This window comes from Thunnus albacares, chromosome 7 (genome assembly GCF_914725855.1).
Source record: "Thunnus albacares chromosome 7, fThuAlb1.1, whole genome shotgun sequence".
NCBI lineage: Eukaryota > Metazoa > Chordata > Actinopteri > Scombriformes > Scombridae > Thunnus > Thunnus albacares.
The window spans coordinates 7,271,886-7,292,300 of record NC_058112.1 but is presented as its reverse complement, the minus strand read 5'-3'; the positions used below and the strand labels follow the sequence as shown (position 1 = coordinate 7,292,300).

General features: G+C 39.6%; 1 protein-coding gene across 7 annotated transcripts in view; it reads right to left on the bottom strand.

Moving 5' to 3' along the window:
• Positions 1 to 20,044, bottom strand: part of ndrg4 (NDRG family member 4) — a 57,003-nt gene extending 36,959 nt beyond the window's left edge. For 2 of the 7 annotated variants that reach the window (XM_044357722.1, XM_044357723.1), the window contains exon 1: positions 19,860 to 20,042. Coding sequence is in view for 4 of the 7 variants with exons in the window: in XM_044357720.1 (XP_044213655.1) it covers positions 16,673 to 16,746 (74 nt within the window). In the remaining 3 variants the exon portion in view is untranslated. Of the gene's footprint in view, positions 1 to 16,672; positions 16,747 to 19,859 lie in introns of all 7 variants that reach the window. The other 5 variants (XM_044357720.1, XM_044357719.1, XM_044357724.1 and 2 more) reach the window with 5 other exon arrangements.
• Positions 20,045 to 20,415: the final 371 nt, after the last annotated feature.

Below are 20,415 nucleotides of genomic sequence, written 5' to 3'. Positions count from 1 at the left end.
TTTGTCATTTGTATCTTAAAACACCACCCACATGTCCATATCTACATTGAAAGCACTGGTGGTCACTTTAATTATTCCTCCTGTCTATGGAGGTAAGCAAGTCAAGTGTTTTCTTTCCCCAAAGTCACAGTCTTTTAGAACAAAATTCACCCTTTTGTTACTCTCCCTCCATCACAGCTTAATGCAGAAATACTGTCACAAGGAGAGAATTTTGGTACTAATTCTTTAATACATACTTATTCATATGTATGAAAGTGTTGCAGGAGCAGTGTGTTCAGATAGTTCAGACTGTATGTTCAGACAGAAAGCAAAGCAAATTGTCACCTCACATCATTCATGCAAATTTGACTTCTGGACCGTTTTATTTTATTCGCCCCAGCCAGTCAATAGTTGGAAGCTAGCTAGCAACAGATACACCGCCCATCTCTTTGGGAGTGTGCCTGTGTGTTTGTGTCATGGACTGTATAATGATGGACATAGCAAGATGTGATGTCACCCATTCAGTGTTTCCCCTATATTCATTCAACAGCGGCGCTCAGCAATTTCCCATGATCATTACTATCAACGGGCTACTAATAATTTTCACTCCCACACTGTGCGAGCACAATAACACCCTGCGCTATTGTTGAATTGTTTTGAGTCATCCTCCCTCTCTTCATTCTTCAAACAAAATCTACGTGAAAGGTACAAGAGTAGCATAACTCCGTTAAGGAATAAGGCGTAATATGTGTGAACGTAGCGTAGCGCAGTGAGTGGTTAAGTGAGAACGAAGAGAGAACGAGCAACAGAAAAGTGAGATGTATGCGAGCGGAGCAAAGGAAAAGTTTAGCAGTAAGTTGTCAGTCTGACAGTAAATGTACAGTACAGGCTACAGTGTGTCAGTTAATAAATGCTGCAGCTCCTCAAGACCAAGAAAATACTCGTCTATCCAAGGGGGTTAGCCCCAAAGTTAGCAACAATGCGTTAACCTAACCTGACCAGGCTCAATTAAGGTGGACTGACCTTTAAGCTGGGCCAGCAATTGTCATTTTAGTGTCAATCTCTGCCACTCTTTAACAGAGAATGGAGAAATGACTGATGATAGCTGATGAGTGTCTTGAGTTTTTAATAACCCCCCCCCCCCCCTCCCCCGGGGGTACCACCCCCTGCTGCCCCAAAGCAGTAATCCTAGTGGAAACACTGCCATTGGTTTGCATTAGAGCCAGTTTGAAGTCTAGAGTTGCAGCTTATGTTTGGCGCCATTTATTCCGTTTGGAGCCAGGACCTTCCAAATAAGTAGTGCAGGGTGTTGCCTTTCACGCTCTGGAAACACATCCTGCTACCTTTGACTTCACGCTTTGGCTAATGTTAGCTACTTTAGCTAATTTGTGTTAACAGGGCAGATATTGTAGTCAAAGAACTTTAAACTTTAAACAATAGTGCGACAAGAGTGTGACTCAGTGGGAGTCCTGGAGTCAGGGAGAGCAGCAGATGAGCCAACTGTCAATCACAGCTGTCAATCAACACCCATACAACAGACATCAAAGCTACTATAGGTCTTCAAATCAATGACGAAGTCTTCAAAATAGAGGGTCTGAATTTAGATATTGAGACCATAATGATGTGTTGAAAAAATGACTGACTTAGTATTTCCAGAGAGAAATTGATGCTTTTTGAACGGGGGTCAACTGGAGCATCTAGTGGCCAACTGTGACATTGCACTTTATGGTACTTCCACATTGGAAGCAGATTCAAAAAGCCTTGGATACATGTAATTTTTTTTTACTCAAGTTGGAACATTTCCAACCCATATGGATGCTTCTTCACGTCACTTTGCACCACCACAGAAAAATTTGTGTCTAATCGCGTCTTTCCATTGACTTGGTATGCAATATACGCCACATCAAATTCACTACACATTTGCCTGAACACACAGTCAACAAGATGATCTCATAAAAATTTCAAGTGGGTAAATTTTGATAAATTAACCGCATACTTCCACATAAATCTAAATAATAAATTTCACCAAAAAAAAAATCAACACTAAATTTGACACAAAAACAGTAGTACAAAAAAGATTACTTATTTGCTGTCCTCAGCCATCACAGCTGGTTGATACAGTGGTAGTGTAAACTTCACACAAAAAGCTAAAATGGGAGAAGAAAGAACACCTTTGGACTTTTGTACTGTACTTAAAGTGGACTTCAGGAGAATACTTGATCCATGACTGCTGATGTTTTGCAAGTCCACAATAACACAAATACAAAATCCAGATTGAGAAAGGTCAAGTTACCACACAGTTTTCCTCACATTATCATAGACACTTAGTGTGTTTGCATATATGTAGATGATGTTGTATGTTGTATACATTCACATACATTTTGTTTCTTGTACATGTTCTCGTTTCTTCTCAACGATGGATTCTTTATGTTTTGTGTCAGATCATCCTTCAGCAGTGCATCTGACACTCAGCACTGCCAGTAAAAAAGACACTAAGTTGAACAGTGATGCGTGTGTTCATTATAGTCCACTCCACAGTGGAGGGCCTAACTTCAAAGCCTCTCTTCAGCCCTCAACCAACTGTGGTCACGCAGCCAAAGTGTCAGTGGGTGAGAAGTTATGTACCAGCCTGTTTTCTCTGTCCTCTCTCTCACAAAGGAGCACTGCCAAAAAGACCTTTTTCTTTCAAACCAAAGAGGTTTTTTTCTTCTAGTTTGGGGAGAAAACAGTCTGCTTTTACAGCAGTTTGATGAGGAAAACAAATTGAACCTGTCCTCTTTTCTCTTCTCTCCCTCCTTCGCTCTTTTTTTTTTCTTTTTAGTTCTGCCCAGACAGGGTTGCCATGACAACCCAGCTTAGTCCCATTGGGTCTGGCTCACCTTCTACATGCTGTTTTTTTTATTTTATTTATTTTCCCACCATCTCATAAGACCATCTTGCCAAAAATTACACATCTTCAATGTTATCATGTTGCTTTCATCTGTTTCTTACTGTCAGGTTTACAATAAATCACATTTATTTCTTTGTGCTTGACTTTTCATTTCACACTGTGTTATTCATAAAGCATCAAAAGCAGAGTTGACACCATAGTATGAATACTATCTTTGTATTGTCGTGGTATTAATTCACAGAAATGTCATTACTGCTCTACCCTTTCTATTCCCCTGTTTTCAATTACACATAATGTCCTCTTTTGTTCTCCATTCACGAGAACAACTTGCCAAATTACACATCTCACAGTCACATAGTAACCTTTTCTTTTTGCCTTTCTTTTTGTTGTTCGTCTTTACAACGATCAGCACTCTGGCAGAGGCAGTGATCCCAACCTCCAAAACAACCTACGATCTCCTTCAGCCTCACATTTGAGTGGAGACCATGTCATCACTCTCCATGAGATGACACAAAAACAAAAAACAACTGAAATGAAACCTGCTGATGCAAATAATTATCATGTTCTCCAGTTTCATCTGACAAATCTGAATGAAGTATTTTTTCCTGGTTATCATAACTCATTGTGAGTGTGTGATTAGCGGCATTTTTAAAGCATGTGAGCCTAATCTAACAGTCAGATGGTGCTATTTTTAGTTTCAGCCAAATTTAACTGTTGACAGCCAATAACAAAGCAAAAGATCAAATCTCAGATCTGTAGAAATTATTCTGTTTTTTGGAGCGAATGACACATTTCACACACAGCATCCTCAGGTTCGCTCATTAAGCTGCCAAAATGTCAAATATATAAGCACAATGCGGTCACATGATCATCAAATTCAGAGATATTTACAAGTAAAAGATCAATTAAGTCAATTACAAAAACACAGCGCAAAAGACACATTAAACAGGGGCAAACCATTATATACAATGGCAGCACATACCGTCAATGTACCATGGACTATGAATATTAGCAGGAATATAGTAAATATTAAGAAACAATTTTTAAATGTACTAAAATTAATAAACAATAAAGAACAAACAAAATATTGGTGGAGGATTTTTTTTAAATTAATGAGCTCTATTACAACATTCAAAAAAATTCTCATATCTCATGCAGAAGTAACTAATAACTTCCAGGGATCTGGTGTACAGTGAGATATTTAGTTCTATAACAGTGATTTGTCCCGCACTGTATTGAAGAAATCTTTCCAGTTGTGCTGGAGTAACTGAAATCTTTAGACCAGTACCAAAGTAGTTTACAATGATGCTGGAAGTAGTTTGGAATAAATTGTTTTTAAAGCAGCATTAATTGATTTTTTTGGCCAGCTGGGGGCAGCAGAACAAACTCAAAACACAATATTGACATATAGTATCATCACATGACTAACACATTAGCAAACAGTGACCTATTTACATCAGAGGTGGAACAACATTAACATTTATTTAATATTATATTTATTCATGTTTCTGGCCACCCAATTACAATGTTAAGTCCAGTATTCCCTCTCCTTTTAGCTCTGTTTTCAATTTGTCAGTTTTATCAGTGGGTTTATCAGAACTTTTCCACTGAACAGTTGCTTGCTGGTGCTGGAGACGAGGCTGACGAGAGTGGAGTTGTCAGCAACCCAAACAATGAACTAAAAGAAGCCAAAATTCACAATAAAGAGGGGAACCAGAGAGTTGGGTGCTAATTCTTATTTAAAAATAATGATTATTCTTGTCAGTGTAAAAGACCTCTGAAATATCAATAAAACCCAATTTCAGGTGTACTGTATGTGTATTATTGCACAGGCCTCTACTATATACATAAATTACACCATTTGTGTGTTACGTGTGCAGCGGTGTACTTGGAAATAAATTAATCCCAGGACTTATCCGCTGGGACCAGGGGGGTGGGGAGGGGAGCACTTTAAGGGGATGCAGGGATAGTAAAGAGGTTCCGAGAGAAGTTTCCTGTTAGACAGGAAATCGATTACACAGCCATGTGGAGGGGAAGCATCTGATCTAATGTACAGTCACTGAATCAATATCTGGAAACTGGGACAGCAGATAGAGAGACAGAGAGAAAGAGAGACAGTGGGGGGACAAATAAGACAGAAAGAGAGAAAACTATGACAGAAAACGAGACAGGTTCAGAGTGGTTTGCCCAACATGGAAAAATGTGGAAACTGCCTTCATAAAAGCACTGAAGCTGAAACTTTGGCGTGGGGCTTAAGTGTCAAATTGAATGTACTTCTTTTCTTTTATATCTGTAGTTTGCTTAACATACCAGAAAAGCTGCACGGTCGATTCCAACATGTTGAGTAAAACTGCTGAGGCTGACCAACCTCTCTTGTCTCCTCTCTAGCTCTGTCAGGCTACAAGGTTACTAACTCTGCTCAAGTGTATTAATTAGACATATGGCTGCCACACTTCAAAGAGGATAACATCCCTCTAAAGGATATGGATATGCTCTCTCTCCCTCCCACTCCTCCTTCCCTCACTGAGATCACACACCATACCTGCACGCTTCTGCAGCCTGATGAAGAGCCTGAAAAATGGAGTGACTGAAAGCACATGCAACAAGGCCACAAAAACAGACTGCTACAGATACTTGACTTCAGCCAGAAAATAAAAAAGAAATGTTGTGAAGACAAATGCAGCTTTGAAACTAATCTTCAACAATGACCAGCAGTTTTTCATAAAGATAGGAAAGCATATGTGTAAAAGCACTGTGGTTATGTTAACAGCATATGTTCTTGGGTGAACTAGCTAGCTTTCAAGACGTAAGCAAAGTGGGAGTAACTCCAGAGTTTTTAGCTAGCTAGCTGCATACCGCATTTCCTCAAATAAAAGACAGTAGTCAGTTAAAAGCTCTGATAATGTCCAGGGGCATGGTTGGCACCAACAAATAAAAGCCAGTCCCAAAAACAGGCCGTGGAAAAACACAAGGGTGGATAAACTCCTGACGCTTGTTATATAATGTTCACGTCAGTTAAAGCTATAATATGTAACTATTCCACATTAAAATGTCAGAAAATGATTAGATCTATGTTATATATTTTGTTCAGTTGTGTACTTACATTATCCCAAATGTTTCCAACAGTTTTCAAACCCAGAGAAATCTGTACTTTTAATCAAGGTAATGGTCCGTTTCATTTGGTCACCTGTGAATGGCATCATACCCCTCTACCAAAGAGTATACGCATACAAGATAATACATCAGTGTTGTGGTCTAAATTGACTTAAATTCAGTTTTAAGCCACATTTTTATAATAAACTTTTTAGATATTGGGCGTTTTTAACTGTACCGTTCAACTAGATGAAGGATTTTAGTCATCAGACGTATGGACCTTAAGTTATCAGAGAAACAAACTGAGCAAACGTTAGCAGCAGCTCAGCTCACACAAAGCCCCTCCCAGACGTCGTCTGTCCATGGAACAGTGTCGGTTAAACACTGTGTACAGTGTATGTGAAACTGCTTTATTCAGTGTTTTCACTGGTTTTAATCACTGTGTCCATTTGTTTTAGAGAGGAGAAGACCTCTGTAGATCATTCGGCTACTGGTAAAAAACCTCCTGAACAATGAACATTGACGGAATCCCAACCCAGAGAAGCTGGTTGTTTAACAATGAAGACAGCAACTCCCATGATCCCACACTACTTCACAATGTCATTAAACTGTCTTTTGTTATTGTTTTGATTAAGAGACCCCTAGCGGCAGAAATTACATATTGTGTGTTTAAGCATAAATAGTAGTTACCTGGATGTTACTCCAGTTCTATGAGTACATGCGTATTCCTCTAGCCGACCATCACAGAGAGGGAAGTGGCACAGCTAGGAGACGCAATATTGTTTAAATACGGGAATAACGACGCATATTTTAATAATAATGATGGCAACGACACTGCATCAGAATGGCTTGGCTAAGCCAGCGAGTATATATTCATGGGCATGTTACCCACATGTTACAACTAAGTGACACATAGAGAAAAAGGTTCAGGATGGAACTCAAGCATTAGAGTTATTGTTATAGAGTCAGTGATGCAGCAACAAAAATTTAATACAGCAAACGGAAGCAGATCATAAAACGAGGCTTGGTACTAAAATATGAGCAAATATACTTATCAATCAGAGAGAATTCTAATAAAGGCATGGCTACCATCTGCAGCTGAGGTAAATAAATACCCCAGGCACCCTATTTGAGGAAATACGGTATTTCAAGAGATGGTGATTACAGTCAGTCGGCCCTCCGCTTTAGTCAAGATAGAAATATCTTAACAATTATTGGATAGACTGCCATGTCATTTTGTATAGACATTCATGTTCCTAAATACAAACACTGAAATTTTTTCATTACTTCGGTTCATGACAAAAGACATTATCAACATTAGCATGCTAACACACTAAACTAAGATGGTGAACATGATAAACCTTACCTGCTAAACATTAACATGTTAGCATATTAGCATTTGGCTCAAAGCACTGCTGTGTTTGAGTACAGGCTCACAGAGATGTTAGCATGGCTGTAGACTTTATCATGTTGCTACAATACACAGACTGACAATTTAGTTTTAATTTGAATGCTAGAAATCTTTGCTTTCATCTATCTGTCACTGTGTTTCCTTCCTGTTGACTTGATGTCTTTCAGTTGGTGTTATTGAAATAAGTGGATGTGATTCCTGGAGGAGCTTCCTCCAGTCAAGCAGAGCGGAGATGTTAATCCTGACTGACATGGCCCAACATTTACCCCTACACATCATCCTTCCCATCACCATCCTCCAACCTGTTGGTCTGTGGGCACATGCTGAAGTGCACACACATAAAATGAACCGGTACATGTCCTGCTGATGTTTTTACACACCGTCAAGAAAACGAAAAGTACTAGAATCCCAGCACTACTTACAAATATTTTTAAATCACAGTTATCAGTTCAGCTCTTTCCACCATTTGAAATTAAACTTTAAATTATTTATAGCTGCTGAATGTCTAGAGGAGTCTTCTGTGGCTGAGAAGCTACCCAGAGCAGAGATATCAGTGTCAGAGTGGAGGATTAAATATTAAATATCAGCTATCAGCTCCAGACCCTCTGTTATGGCAGAAAAAGCTTCCTTGTCAGTGCTGTCAGATGAAAGCTCTTTAAAAAGGGTTGCACACAGCATCCAAGAAGTCAGCTTTACAGGCAGTGAGAAAAGCAGCCTCATTTTTGGATTGAATGCCATGTATGTGAGCATTCATATTATGAGCTTAGCAAGACTATTCAGGTAAAACAAAAGAAAATAAAGAGGACACAGTGAGCGACCAAGCTCACAGTGGTAAGCTCACACTTTTGACAACACACTCACTCAGAGCTCTATTTTGGCCTCAGCTCTCAGTGGTGGTGTTAGAGTCACCGTGTGAGAGGGTGGCGCCCCCTAAAGGGTCTGAGGCTCTGCTGTGAGATGGACTCATTACAGCAGCCACCGTGCAAAGGTAAAGCTAATGTTAGTTTCCAGCAGATAAGATGTGTGCAGAGGACACGGCACTAAGCCTCTCTAATCTCCACTCTTCTTCTGTCCATTTACTCAGGGTCTTGGCAGGTTTCACAAAGACAAATGTAAAAGCTTTAAGGACTTCTTTAATGCTACCTGGAATCCAATTGTAGACCAATTCAAAATCCAGTATCCTGCAGTGTGGAACTTTTACATATTAATGAATGTCTGTTATATTCAAGCTCTTGCCAAACGAGTTCACACAATGCTGATTAAGACTATCAGCGCCAGATAAATCTCTCTGTATTTTAACAGTACAGGGAGTTTTTGAATCTCATGTTGGTGGCAACATTCCTGCACTGGCCGTTTGGCCGTTAATTGTGCAGCTCTTGTAGATTTTCCAAGTGTTACAGGACCAAATGGACCAAATTCTGATAGTGAAACGAGTCATTTCGCAGAGGTTGTGTGATGCTCAAAACAATTTATCCACCGTTTTATAACCGTAACAGTAGGTTACAGCCAGTATGTACTGGCCATCAGGAAATACTGGGACAAATTCTAGTGGGCTGGTGGACTGTCAAAACATATCCGGACCTCTCTGTGTTTGTCATTCGGGGTGCACATAAGAGCGTGCTGCATGCCTTTGTCAGGGAAACACAACGCACCCTTTACTCTCACTGCTAGAAGAAAGTCCCACACTCCAGCTTTAAGAAACAAGACTGTTAGACGCAGCCCTTTTCTGACTAATTATAAATAGAGAAACCTGGAAAACTAAGTTAGCAGAACATTGGAAGCAAAAAAAAATTCTGGATCTTTTAATCATATCACATGATCTTCATGAGCAGATGGATTCTGCTTTTAAACCATTATGGAGGAAAAGCCTCTAAAAGAGCAGAAGAATTATTTTAGACATAACTCAATCCTGTTCTGATGTCCTGCTCTATATCCTAAAACATGTTCCCAGTTTTGATGGAGTATGTTGGCTCGATGAAGAGCTGGCACTGCTTGAGGTGTGAGCAGTGATTAAGGTGAAGCCTGTTCATGTCTGGGTTTGCATATAGTTACTTGCCTCATTAATTCCACTGTAAGTGGGACCATGGACAAGAGGTCAGTGGTACTCTGTTGGTCATTTTCACCTTATTTTAATCAGCAAAGGCTGAGCGCACCTGTTCTTTTTGATCATCACATTATTTAACACACACACACACACACACACACAGGTATGTGTTCATAGATGGGACTTTTGCTCAGCAAATTTGTAGACAGTGTGTAAAGTTTGATAAGACAACACATATTAATGCTGAAAACCTACACAGCCCTGTGTACTGCCAGAATAAAATCTAAGACAACATTCACAGTCCCCTACAGCTGTTATCTCCTTCATTCTGTAAATTCAGGCCCTAAATAATAATATCAACCTACTGCCTCATCACAAGATCTGCCTTTGATTCATAGCTGCAATATAAAGTAGAGCAAGCTCGACAGCCTTTGGACAAAGAGCTATTCACACCAAACTAAAGCATGCTGGCCTTCAATATTAAAGCCTTGTAGACTGCTCCCCGGAAGCTGCTGATTTAGTCAAGTCAGTGTCTGAGTACACCTGGAGGGCAGATCAAGCAGGACTGCACCAGTGTTCATGCCAATTCCACCTCGTTAACTACAGCTCTTGGGTAAAAGCTTTTGCAGTTAATGTCTAGGAGCAACAACAGCTGAGCCATGAAGTGGTCGGTCGTACAAGCTCACAGAACCAAACTGTGTTGGAAAACAGTCTTGACAAGAGCTGTTTGTTGGGAGCTTCATGACGTGCGTTTCCATGGCAGAGCAGAGGCACTCTTAAGATCAACACGAGTGATGCCAAGTGTTGGCTGCAGTTGTGTTTAGCACACTGCCATTGGACTGGAGCAGTGATGACACATGCTCCACTATAAGTCTGTTTTGGTGGATCCCAGGAGAACACTACCTGCCTGAATGCATAGTGCAAACTGTAAAGCTTTGGTGGGGGATAATAATGGTCAGGAGCTGGGTTTTTGTTGTGAGGGCCTGTTTGTTGCAGTTAAGGGAAATTTGCAACAGCATTCAATGATATCTTAGATAACAGTCTTCATAAAACTTTGTGGCAACTGTTGAGCAAGACCCTCTCCTATTTTCCAAATGTAAAGTAAATTTTAACAGAATTTCCAAGAAATTGTCAAGGCACCGAACTTTCATCCACTACTGTTGTGCAAATATTAGGATCTGTCAAACCTAAAACAATGTGTGAAAAACGTGATGGAAATATGGTATTTATGTTTGTTTCCTGTATTATTTGAGGAATGTTGTTGAGTGGAAGCTTGATTGAACTTTAATTCACATGTTTCATGTTCATCACGATGTATTCACTAAGTCTGTTTCCATAGCACTTTGTCACATTTTCTTATCATTGATACACCAACTTTTCCTCTTGAACCCAGCATAAACTTTTTTGCAACATTTTGATTTTTTACCGAATTTCTGGCATTTCCACTCAGGGTTTTTTATGCGCAAATTGAAACGGATGCATATTAAAAACACACTTAATGCTCCAGTACATAAAGCTGGGTCCATTTAGAAATGTTTTTTTCTCAGTTTGGTGTGGAAGAACTTGATCTCAACCCCACCCAACTAATCTAAGATGAACTGAAGCATTGACTGCAAGGTGAGAGCTTTTTATGAACATACAGCAATGATCTACTGACAAGTGTGAAATTAACCTTTCATCTACCAGCATGCTAAGGCCATCAGCCGAAGCCAAACACTACATCTTAGCCTTATTCACCAACATTCACACAACATGATTTGTATTTACTTGGCTAAAGCTGAATGGCACAGTTGGATCGTCCGGCAGCCGCACTGAAAAATGCAACCAAATGTCCATTCTAGGGGTTGTGTTTCTATGGTCTGCTCACAGGGCTGCAGGATGGATGCCAGCAGGGCAGACGGGTAGACAGTGTGTGGCTACCAGCGGTACACTTATGGGAGAGGGGAGTGTTTGCCGGACTCCTTCCTGAACCGAACAGAGAACCAGGTGTCAAGTGGCAAAGCTCAGTGAAGCACGCTGAGGGGATGAATGGTTTCCTGAGTAAACTGCAGTCCCTTCCTTCACAAACACATGGTTTTTACTAAAATGTCCACTGAAAAAGAGGCCATAACCCAGCCTGGTTTGTATTTTATTTCTAATTAGGCCTGGAGGTGTAAAGTCAAATCATGTAGAGGCTTATCACTCTCCAGAAAGAACTCTATAATACATTTCATCAATAATAAATCAAGATAGAACAACAAAAACAAACAAAATTACAGGGTTGACTAACTTAAATCCCACCATAGGAGATAAGATAAGATAAGCGCTTGTAAAATGGTCAGTCTGTCTGACCCATTACATGTCCTGCTCCTATCAGTAAGGCTAATGTTATTGTATTTGCTAACAGAAAATGGAGAAAACTAGTGAACCATGTTGAACAGATAATCATGGCACACTTGAGATGTGTGAGGAAGGATTTTGGATTCATGACCATTGATAAAAAAAAACTGATAGTGGGTGAAATTTTGGTTAGACTGTTTGCTGACTTTGTAAAATCTGTTGTCTTAACATTAGCTTTTAACAGTGAGGCAAACTTGATTTTTTTTAAAGTCAACCCTATAGTACCATGGTTTTGAGAAATCCCACTTCACCCTCCACCTCAATACAATGCAGGTGAAAGGAATTTCGTTTTTTAATGCTATGAGCACCACAAAAGAAATTGCATGTACCTCCATTGTATTACGTTGGAGGCAGAAATCTGAAAGAGAGATACATCAAAACCTTACCAAATAAAACCAAAACAGTTCTGCAGTTTGGTTGAACAACCCTTAAATCCTAGGAAATATAATACAGTCCATTCAAAATTAAGTCATCTCAACTTCTAACCTCTACATTTATTAAACTAGTAGACCACACGATTATATGTTTCCATGGCTAATGTCTATCAGTTGCACTGTATTGTCTTAATTTTGTAGCTATTGCTAACATCAGATTGAGTCTTTTTCTGGTTATTGCTGCCTCACAGACACTGAGCTTGTAAAACAGAGGTGAATGCAAGGAGGCGATTTGAAAACACACCACGTGTAATATTTTTGGCTTGATGGATTATGATGCTGACATGGCAGGCCACTATTTTTTTTTTGCATAAATAACCTAACAATTAACACATAATCAGTTGTAGAAATGACCACATTTCTATTTCAGTATAACATCTGTATACACAACATTTGACATCATTAAGGTTTTTAATAACAGCTTGTCTTGAGGGCAAAAAGCAAACTCATGTTTCCACACATTATATGACGCTGTTATCCCTGGTGTGCCATCCTCCATTTTAATAGAAGTCCTCCATTAGTGACCACAGAGCAGCACAGTGCAGACATTCAATAACCAATATGTCAGCAGCAGCATCCACTTAATGAACTCTACACATCATGACATCCTGTGGCTGTGAACACATACTGACCATGAAGTTTTGTTTGGTTTTTCTGCAGTGACCACATAAACACAAAAAGTATTTCTGCCTTTTAAGACATGATGAATGTGCTGGACTTTTTCCAAGGCAATGATTATCACCATAGCTCTTCTAAACCTTCTTATATAACTATACTGCGTACACACTGAAGCTCCATGACAAAGATGTAATAAAAAGCATGCAGAGATGTGTGGAATCTGCAGTTTCTTCCAGACTGACTCAGACAATCAAACACGAACAGCCATCACCCAGGCTGGCATTTCAAAGCTGATGGGCGACAGTAATAGATAACACATATTGAGAAAAAAATAATGTGCGTATGTGTGATGACAGGGCATGCTGTTATGCTCCATTTCTATGTGAGTATATTAATCAAGCTGTGTCAAGTCTTTTTGATGTTGAGAAATGGATCCAATGCAAAATTTATCCACCACAGATGGGATTTGACATACAGGTGTGGTAGGGGGGCTGCTAGCCAACATGCACCTTGAAGTTATATGGTGACATTTCACCATATGACAGTGAGGGATCAACAGTGTCACTGATAAGCCTGATCTCAAATTTGATCATGCACCTGATGAATTATGGCAAAAAAAAAAAAAAACAGAATCAGTGAATCTAAAATGGAAAAAAAGACAACTGACCCCTAGCCAGTGTCTACTAAAAACATAAAACTATGCATGTATTCTGTTGCAACTGTGGTTCATGATTACAAGTGAGATTATTCCAGAACAATTCCAGCATGAAGGCAGTTTTTGTCCAGTTTACCAATCCTTTTTTACTAGCACAGACTGTAGTTTTGAAGTAGTGTTAGTTTTGTAGTTTTTATGGATGCTTTTAAGCACATAAATGCAGATCTCAGACATGAATTTGAGTCAAACCAGTATTAGATTTGAAGAACAACAATTTGCCATGCACTATCTAGTCTAAGTTTAGGTTTGAGAGAAGCTCTTCTGTACAACTGCAACAACAAACAAACCAGCACGGTTGAACTGGAGGCACATTTACCAATAAATTCTGAAGATAATCTAGCGATGGTGTATATTTTTCCACAAAAATATGGTCTGATAGCTGTCAGATGGTGGCTAAAAAGCAGTTGATATGTGTCCTTGTATAAAATTATTAAAATTGTTATTAAGTTAATTGGAAAAAAAGGTCCACTTACTAGCTTTCTGTCAGAGTTTACAACTGCATCTCACAGTCTTCATCAGCGGATAAAGACTGATAGTCGAGCCATCGCCATTTGTGATGGCGATGGCTTGGCTATCAGTCTTTATTATTATGTGACCCAACTGTGGAACTTTCAAGTGTGCCAGCAAGTGGTCATGTACTGTAGCTCCAGAAAAAACTAGCAAGTGGACTTTGAGTTACTTTCTTTAGCTTGACTGCAACAGCAGAGCCAGTCCTACAAACCCAAATGTCTGTCCGAGCCCATCACTGACTGACTGAGTGATGAAGTTACACCATTGGTAGGCTGAAGGCAGTCGAAGCTAAATATCCCAGAATGCATTTCGTACTAATTCAGAGGAAGTACAAAGGGTGCAGTGTTATTTGTTTCACTGAGATGTGGCTACACAAACAGATTCCAGACACAAATGTGACTATCCTTGGATTCCACACGGTTCGTGTGGATAGAGACACCACTGCGAACAGTAAGAAGGAAGGAGGGGGACTTGCTGTGCTTGTTAACGCCAGATAGTACAATCCGGGACATATCTCTCATCTTAGCTGCTAGCAACCAGGTGATGTACATGGAAATGACATGTGTATCACACAGTTTTCAACCAACGCACCAAGTTCAGATATACTTAGTAGGCATATTTTTATATATCCAATTATGATGTACACCTGTCATACCGCCGCCGGTAGACATTTCTTCCATGCATTCGCCTTAAGGTCGCCACCGGCTCTTGTCTGCAGTCCCAATTAATCTCATTCAAATTTCCACACAGTCCAGTGGCAACAGAATGGTAGACTGCTCCTTCTCCTTCTCCTGGTAAACCTTAAATTGTCACTATCCACCTGCCATACTCCTGAGATGATTGGCCAGTCAATGTCTATTGTCATCCCTGAACTGATCTGTGCAGCTCTTTGGTAATTTACCGCTGGCTCTAATGTCTCTGTAGCATTTTGATATATAATTCCTTTTGGAAGATAAATGTTGATCTCACAGATGAATTTAACAAATGTAGCTACCAAATTAGTGTCTGAATGTAAAGTGAAGCTTCATGTTTTTACTGGACAGAACAACAGCGCTGCCTCTTGGGCTCTATCTACAGATATCACCATATTTCAATAGATATAAATGTATTAAAATTCATAGATCAGTTATTATTAAATTTTGTTTTATTCTATTAAGCTACATAACAGTTTGGATTTGTATTATAGCTACATTACAGACTGAATAACATAATTTATTGCATCTCTGTCATTTAGGTTATTTTTTTGTGAGGAAAAAAAGTATTAGTGGAGCTATGAGTTGTGATTAGTTTGACACAGCACAGTCAGGTAGATGTGTTGAAGCTGAGCTGCTGCTGTCAGCACGCAGAATGATTGTACTGTGTCCTCCCGTCCTCAGAAGTTTGTACTCTCGAGTCGAACTTGCCAAGTCCAAACTAGAAAGTACAAAAGTCCGAACTTGGCGTACACGGTATTGAGAAAGGCCCTATGTCAAATTGGCTGCAGTCAAAGCCTGGCACACTTCCTGGGGGCCTGGTTGCCACACCTTGCCACTTCCTGTGTCTGTTGTTTCAAATTAAAAGCCCTCTAGTATTTTATACACAGTCCAACCATATACTAGGTTTTGACCTAGTCTTGTTTTTTTTTCAGACAACTTTTTCTAATGTCAAGGAATTTCAAATAATAATATTGTTTAATTGTTATTGATTCTTAAAAAGTAAACATTTAGAATGAACACATTGTAGATATGATAAGTCTCTTTATGTAAAAAAAAGAGGACAGCAATTTCATTTTGTCAAAATCTAGCATTTTACAGAATATAACTGAGCATGAGCTACTGGTTTAAAGATTTATTCTAGAGAGGAATGGCGCAAATGGCCCATGTGGTAAAACAGTCATCTACTTCTACAAGCTATTCATTTGAAACAGTGAATGACTTTTCAAATGTATATGTTTACTGCCTGATATTACCAATGTGATTCAACACGACAAAATGGAGGTGTTAGCTTCTAATTTTCACCTGTACAGACTGAGTTGGATTTGTTTCCTGGACTGAATTAAATGGCAGCAAATGAGTCCGAGAGGGTTGACAAACATATCTTAATTTGTGTCATATAATTGTGATATAATATAAAAACATCCACATGAAAGGGATCAACACCAAACCACTCATGCTGGAATAGTCTCACTGCCACAGTGTGTCACCTGGAACAGGTTGCCGCCAAATGTTGTCGAGGGAATTTTCGGTTTCAGGGTCTGGCTTTTCTCCCAGTCTAATTCCCAGTATCTGTTCCAGTATCTGCTCCAGTATCTGTTGTGATTTAAAAGGCTTTTTTAAAAAATATTTGTCCGATGACAGATGGACTAAAAAGTGGTCTTGTTGCTGTCCTATGCATGTTTGTTTAATGACTGAATGATGAATTTTCATTGGATTTGTGGGCATCATTTGTCAGCTGCTGCGGAATGAATATGTGAAACACTGGACTGACTGGTTGACAGAATGGAACGGATGGACGGAAATGCCAAAGATAAATCCACACAGGCTGGATAAAGGAGAGACCTGTGTGGCACGGTATGGTACGTTATGTGAGTAGGAACAGTGGCTTCACGAATCCTACGTACATGGTCTGCAGGAGGCTCTGTGGAACCGTGCAGCCAGCCTTGGGAGGGAAGTTCCAAAACAATCCAGGTCCCATCTAGCAGCAGGTATAAAAATACAAGAGACAAGATCTACTGTACTGGTGTTGGTGCATTGCAGGTGCAAAGGCAATATTAAGATTCACAGAATTATGAGAGGAGACTTCATGCAATTATACTACATAGACCAGACTGTAGGTATCATTAGGTAGGAGGAGCCTGTAGAAATTGCCATAAAAGACGAGGGAGAAAAATGTGAAGGTTAACAGTTAATGAAAGAAGACTGGAAGAATGACACCTTTATTCCACTATTGTAGCTATTAGATCTTAAAATCATTTTTTTAAAGAAATAAAAGTAGCATCTGCAGTCCTTAGAAAAGCCAGTGTGGTTCTTTAAAGCTGGATTAACTGACTTGTATCAGCCTGTAAAAGTGGCCAGAAACAAGTTCAACAACACAGACTGTAATTAACAGAAATAATACTGTACTCTCATTTCCCAATAGACACAAGGAAGCTAGCTAATTAGAGCAGAGATACAGAAACATCTAGTAAAGAGGAAATATATCAGCATGCAAAACACGGTAATAACAACCCTGCTTTTCCAGTGGCTCACTCGCAGTGCCAACCTCCATTGTTTAGCTGTTGAAAATGCCAGGGAGTGGGAGGGTGGAAGGGCTGGGAGGTAGGTGGGGGCTAAAAGTGGGGTTTATGGACTCCAAGGAGCAAGAGAAGTTGTTTCAAAACAGTAACACAGAGAAAGGTTTTGATTTACTCAAAATCTTCAAAATCAGTGAGTCTGATGAATCATAACAACTGTATGAATCATAACAAACAGATTAGCATCATTTTGTTCTAAAGGAAAGCTAAAGGCTAAAGCTAAATGGCCTCTTTACCCTTGAAGTCAAACTGAAATTCGAATTCTCCTAACACTTTGTGTGAGGAAATATAAACTATATGGATGCTACAGCTATTGTGTATATTTTAAAAAATCATATTTTTCAAAAAAGGATAAAACAGACCTTTTGGATTTGTGGAAAAGCTTGAAACCTCTGTGATGGACATTTCCCATGAAAGTGGTTGACTGATATCCTGCAAGCCAAATGTAAACTTCCATATTATGCTACTGACTAGAACACATAATACTGTATAGCCCTATAGACATTGTTTCCTGACATTTTAACTAACCCTTAATTTTTAACTTTTTTTTAACTTTTTTTAACAGTTAGCTCTTTAAGCCGTCTACCCATTTACAGCATTCAACATTTAGAAAGACCTGTCGTGCTGTTAAATTTGCATTTAACTGGGAAATCTGAAGCTAGTTAGACTAGCTAGTTACTTTTCATTCATGTTATCTCAGTGCCTGCTTAGTTATCGGCAGCTCTTGCATAGTCAGTGTTATGTTAGTTCCACATTATAGAAAGGAGGACATCTAGCTAGCATTAGCTGTCTCTCTGGCATGTGTCCAGATCTGGTGATGGCAAATGACCATATGTCAAAACTCACAACAGGTTGTCCTGTGACCTCAGCTCTCTGTATGTTACCTGTGATTCAAATGAGAATGTGCTGTGATGCTATCACTGTAAAAAAAAAAAAAAAAAAAAAAACCTTTAAATTTCTTATTTTTTATAATTAAAAAAAAACAGGAATATACAGATTTGAATTTTAATTTCAGTTTGACTTGGCTACTGCTACCAAAAATGAGAAATCCTGTCTCCAAACATGGTCTAACTGGAGCAGTGATAAGGTGTGAGCTAGCATTGCTGTGTGGCTCCATGTTGCTCATGTAGGAACAAAAGCAGGAGTGTATTGCTCTTTGTAAATCTATTTATAAACCCCGAGCTGAGAAACAGACCCGCTCCCAACGGGAAGACAGGCTCGGCTTCAGTGACTGTTTCATGTGCTGAAGGAGCAGCAGTGTATAGTGAAAAAAGCCAATAAGTTTTATAGCTTTAAAGCAGAATGTGAAAAACACTCCCTGCAAGGAAACGATAAGGGAGGTGGAGTTCTGGATCCTATGGAGAAATTATGTAAGAGGACCAAGCAAAAATGGGACATTGACAGTGTCGCCGTAACAGGGTTTAACCTTTAACAAGGTTTTAAGTGTGATATGACAAATAATGAACTTTGTCACATCTTTCTGCTGACAATATAGTTGTGCTTTAAAACATCCAATCACTGGAAAAATATATATTTTTTGTGAATCTTATGAGGTTTATTATTATCAGTTATAATCATTTGAATGTAAAAATATGATTATCCTGATATATTTAAGTCTTTTAACAGATTAAAGTGCCTTATTGTATCTTTAATTTTACAGAAGAGCACCCAACCGTATTATTTTTACCATTGTGCCATCATGCAGCCTCAATTTTTCAGGTGTTGTCAGCAGCATACAGCAAATGCAGGCACATTTGGGGCACCGCTAACCTGAGCCTGCACCAAATTCAATCAACTTTTATGACTTCCACCTACTGTAGATTCATCATCCACTCGCCTCAGTCTGCTACAAAACCAAACACCATTTTCGTCAGCACACCCTGCTCCCTCCTCTCTGCAGTTATACGCCACTTTAAAATCGGATCTGTGGTGTTTACTCAAAGTACAGAGACTTTTTTTAGAAGCAGCAACTTCAACACAGCATCGACATCAGCCCAACTTTATTATTTCATACAAGTAAGAAAAGACATCATACAGGAGATTGTTGATAGGCAGCTCTGCTTTGCTTTACAGTAAATGGCACATTTTGTTTCCTACGGGGTCAATAAATTCAACCTGTCGACATCCTATTCACGCCAATGCAGAGGCTGCCAGTGGGAGGTGTGTGTGTGTGTGTGTGTGTGTGTGGTGGTGAGGGGGGGGTATAAAGTATAGAGTACAAAGCCTCAGCAGCAGTTTTCACACACATCGTGCCAAGAATCCTGTCCTCATTTTAACATCCTCCTCCTCCTCCTGTAGTCCTCTAACACAAAAACAGCTACAGCGCATGAGAGGTCTGTTCTTACTTTCCTGGACAGATAATAAGTAAAGTTAAAATAATATGCCCATGCTTCACAAAGAGTTTTAGCCTTGATTATGGCACAAAAACACTTCAGGGTGACAGTTTTACACACATTCTCAGGCAGAAACTGTTCAAATGAATGTCATGCTCCAGAGAGACAAAGCTTTACTATACCTGTGGTGTAGTTCAGAGCTTCTCCGGGTGGTTCGGTCTGGTTTAGTTGTGGTTTTGGTGTCTGTGTCGGGGTGTGTGCGTCCCTCGGGCTGCTAAGAACTGAAAGAGTGGAGTATGTTGCTGAGTGTGTGTGTGTCTGTGGGTGCACTGGATGAAATGAGAGAGAGAGAAGAGAGAGGCAGTCTTTCTCTCTCTATCTATCTTTATCTCCCTCCCCTTCCTGATGATAAACATAGAGCACGTGGCTTCACCAATGATGCAGCACACTGAAGATCACAGAGAGAAGTGACAAAGGGAGGAGAGGAGAGAAAAAGAGCTGAGGAGAGAAGAAGAAAGTGATGGAGTTGAGTCTGGTGGAGAGAGAGAGATATGTGTGTGCGCATGGTTGTATATTCCTGTGTGTGCGTGTGTGTGTGTGTGTTCTTTTGTTCTTGAAAGCAGGACACTGCAGCTCAGAGTTGGCAGACGAATGCAAGCTTTGAAATTACTCATGCTTTTTAGAGTATGCTGGCAAACTGAGAATGAATTCATCCAAATCAGAAAGAAAATATCCTCT